A 2,645-nucleotide genomic window follows, 5' to 3' on the forward strand; every position below is an offset into this window, starting at 1 on the left:
AAAAAAAAAAAAAAAAATATTCCGACGAACTGATAACCTCCTCCTTTTTTGGAAGTCGGTTAAAAATCAAGTACAACCTTCTATATCATCGATTGAAATTTTCCAATCAAAGTGCGGAAATACTGTGGACACTTTGTGTACCATCTTCTGACAGAGCAAAAGTCCTCGATGAAAATCATAACCAACATTCGCATCAGTGTGTTTGGAAAACTTATAGACGTATCTCACAACGCTATTACTGGCCAAACATGTATGAGTCCGTTTACCAGTACGTTCGGCAATGTGAACTATGCCACCGCATTAAACCAAGTAATGAGAGCACCAAACCACCTCGCGGCAAATATACAGAACCAAAACGAGCGGGTAAGCAATTATCGATTGACTTTGTAGGTAAGCTGCCCATGTCTAAAAATCCTAACCAATAGATCTTCGTAGCCATCGACTGTTACTCGCGATATGTCTGGGCGCAGCCCATGAAAAATGCAAACGCCATATCCGTAGTCAATTATCTTCGACATATATTCACGGTGAATGGCTGCCCCGAACTCATTATCTCAGATAATGGTACTCAATTCATCAGTCAAACTTTCGCAAAGCTTTGCGCCGATTATAACATCAAACACATGAAAACGCCTTTGTACCATCCACAAGCCAATCAGGTCGAGGCGACAAACAAAAGCATTAAACTTGGATTACGTGCTCACATGGCTGACCTTCTTGAACATTCCTCCTGGGAAAACCATCTTTCTGGTGTTATTCATGATATTAACACTTCAGTGCATTCAGCCACGGGCTACACGCCATATTTCCTGCACACTGGTCGTGAATATGTGAAAGATGGAAACGAATATAAATTATTATTGGATGTAAATCCATACCATACACAGGATGTGGAACAGCGTAAAGTTTTGGCTGATGAAATTCGAGACAAACAGTTCGAACAATATCAACAAACCGCACGACGGGCATTTACCCGCAAAAGAGAACGCCATTTCGAGATAGGCTCGGAAGTGTACATTCCCAATCCTAAACAGTCCGTGGCCGGAGAGGGCTATGCACAAAAACTAGCCCCACCAAAAATTAGAGCCTATGTTTCACGGAAACTTGGTTCGAATTCATATGAACTGATCGATGCTAAACACCGAGTGCTTGGCAATTATTCCGCCGATTTAATCACAACACGTTAACTCATTCAGTACATTCGCCTTCTCAAGAATTTCGATGAATATATAGCGGGCCTGCATACTCCATTGATTCTGCCTTATTACAGGGTACCCGGCTGGAATAAATTAATTCAGTTTAGTTTTGTAATATCCATAGTTTTGTTATATTATATCCTCAGTACATTGCTAGTAAATCGATCAAAGCAAACAAGAAAAGATTCCTAACCAAATCATTTACCAATGCCTTTCATCTATCGTAGCTTATGTAATGCGTACTGAAACTAAATACGAAAGACGGAACATTTGTACAAGGTGGCGCAAAAGTAACCTTGCGATGTTTTTTGGCTGTAATTTAAAAAAAAAAATTAAAAACTTTGATTCTTCTTGTGGATTATTTTTATTTGGTCTTTTAATTTTTTTTACATCAAGTCGAGAATATGATGTCATGTAAATGGCCGCCGCCACAGTTGATTGCGATTTGAGCCCTTTTTATGGCATTTTCCATCACTTTGGCCAAAACTTCCGGCGATAGGTCCTCACATTCTTGACGGATATTGTCTTTAAGAGCTGCAAGAGTCTGAGGCTTGTTGACATAAACCCGCGACTTCAAAAAGCCCCACAAAAAGAAGTCTGTAGCGGTCAAATCAGGCGATCTTGCTGGCCAGTGCAAATCGCCAAAACGGGAGGTTAGGCGCCCGGGAAATGCATCCTTCAGCATATCGGTTGTGGCACGTGCAGTGTGTGCCGTTGCACCGTCCTGTTGGAACCACATGTTTTCCAATCCCAATTCATCAAGTTGCGGCAAAAAGAACTCGTTGATCATTGCTCTGTAGCGCTCACCATTCACAGTAACCGTTTGGCCCGCGACGTCTTCGAAGAAAAAAGGTCCGATGACTCCTCCAGCGAAAACAGCACACCATACATTGACTTTGAGCGGGTGTAATGGCTCTTCGTGGGTTACACGCAGATTTTCAGTGCCCCAGAAGCGTAAATTTTGCTTATTTACGTACCCGCTAAGATGGAAATGGGCCTCATCACTCATGATTATTTTTGATGAAAAATCATCTTCCTCTTGGTCAAATAAATAGTCAGCAATATTCCGCGTTCTGGAGCAGTGTAGCGTAACATTGTTTATTAACGTGTATTTCGCATGTGTTTACTACACAAATGTCAAAACAGAACTGACATTAGCGGCCAATCGCAAAATTTATAGCATTTTCTGATAGGAGGATTACTTTAGCGCCACCTTGTACATACATATGCGCTTAAAGGCGAACTGATCGAGTCAGGATGGGGTTGATGAATATCATGTAGAACGATTTCGCTGTAAGGTCTAACGTCGATCAAACCACAACCCGTGAATCGCATTCGAACCACCCTTCTCATATCCCTACTAAACGCTCCACATTTTATTTGTTAACGTGTCGCTGAAGATGAGAGGGGGATAATGATCTATTATTTTTTATTGCCCAAATAATAGAC

General features: G+C 41.4%; 1 protein-coding gene across 1 annotated transcript; it reads right to left on the minus strand.

Annotated features, from left to right (window-relative positions):
• Window positions 1-1,587: 1,587 nt before the first annotated feature.
• Window positions 1,588-2,205, minus strand: LOC118755863. Its single transcript, XM_036490674.1, has one exon. The coding sequence runs from the start codon at window positions 2,203-2,205 to the stop codon at window positions 1,588-1,590; it is 618 nt and encodes a 205-aa protein (XP_036346567.1).
• Window positions 2,206-2,645: the final 440 nt, after the last annotated feature.

Source organism: Rhagoletis pomonella, unplaced genomic scaffold (assembly GCF_013731165.1).
Source record: "Rhagoletis pomonella isolate Grant_MI unplaced genomic scaffold, Rhpom_1.0 Rhpom_scaffold_00002, whole genome shotgun sequence".
NCBI lineage: Eukaryota > Metazoa > Arthropoda > Insecta > Diptera > Tephritidae > Rhagoletis > Rhagoletis pomonella.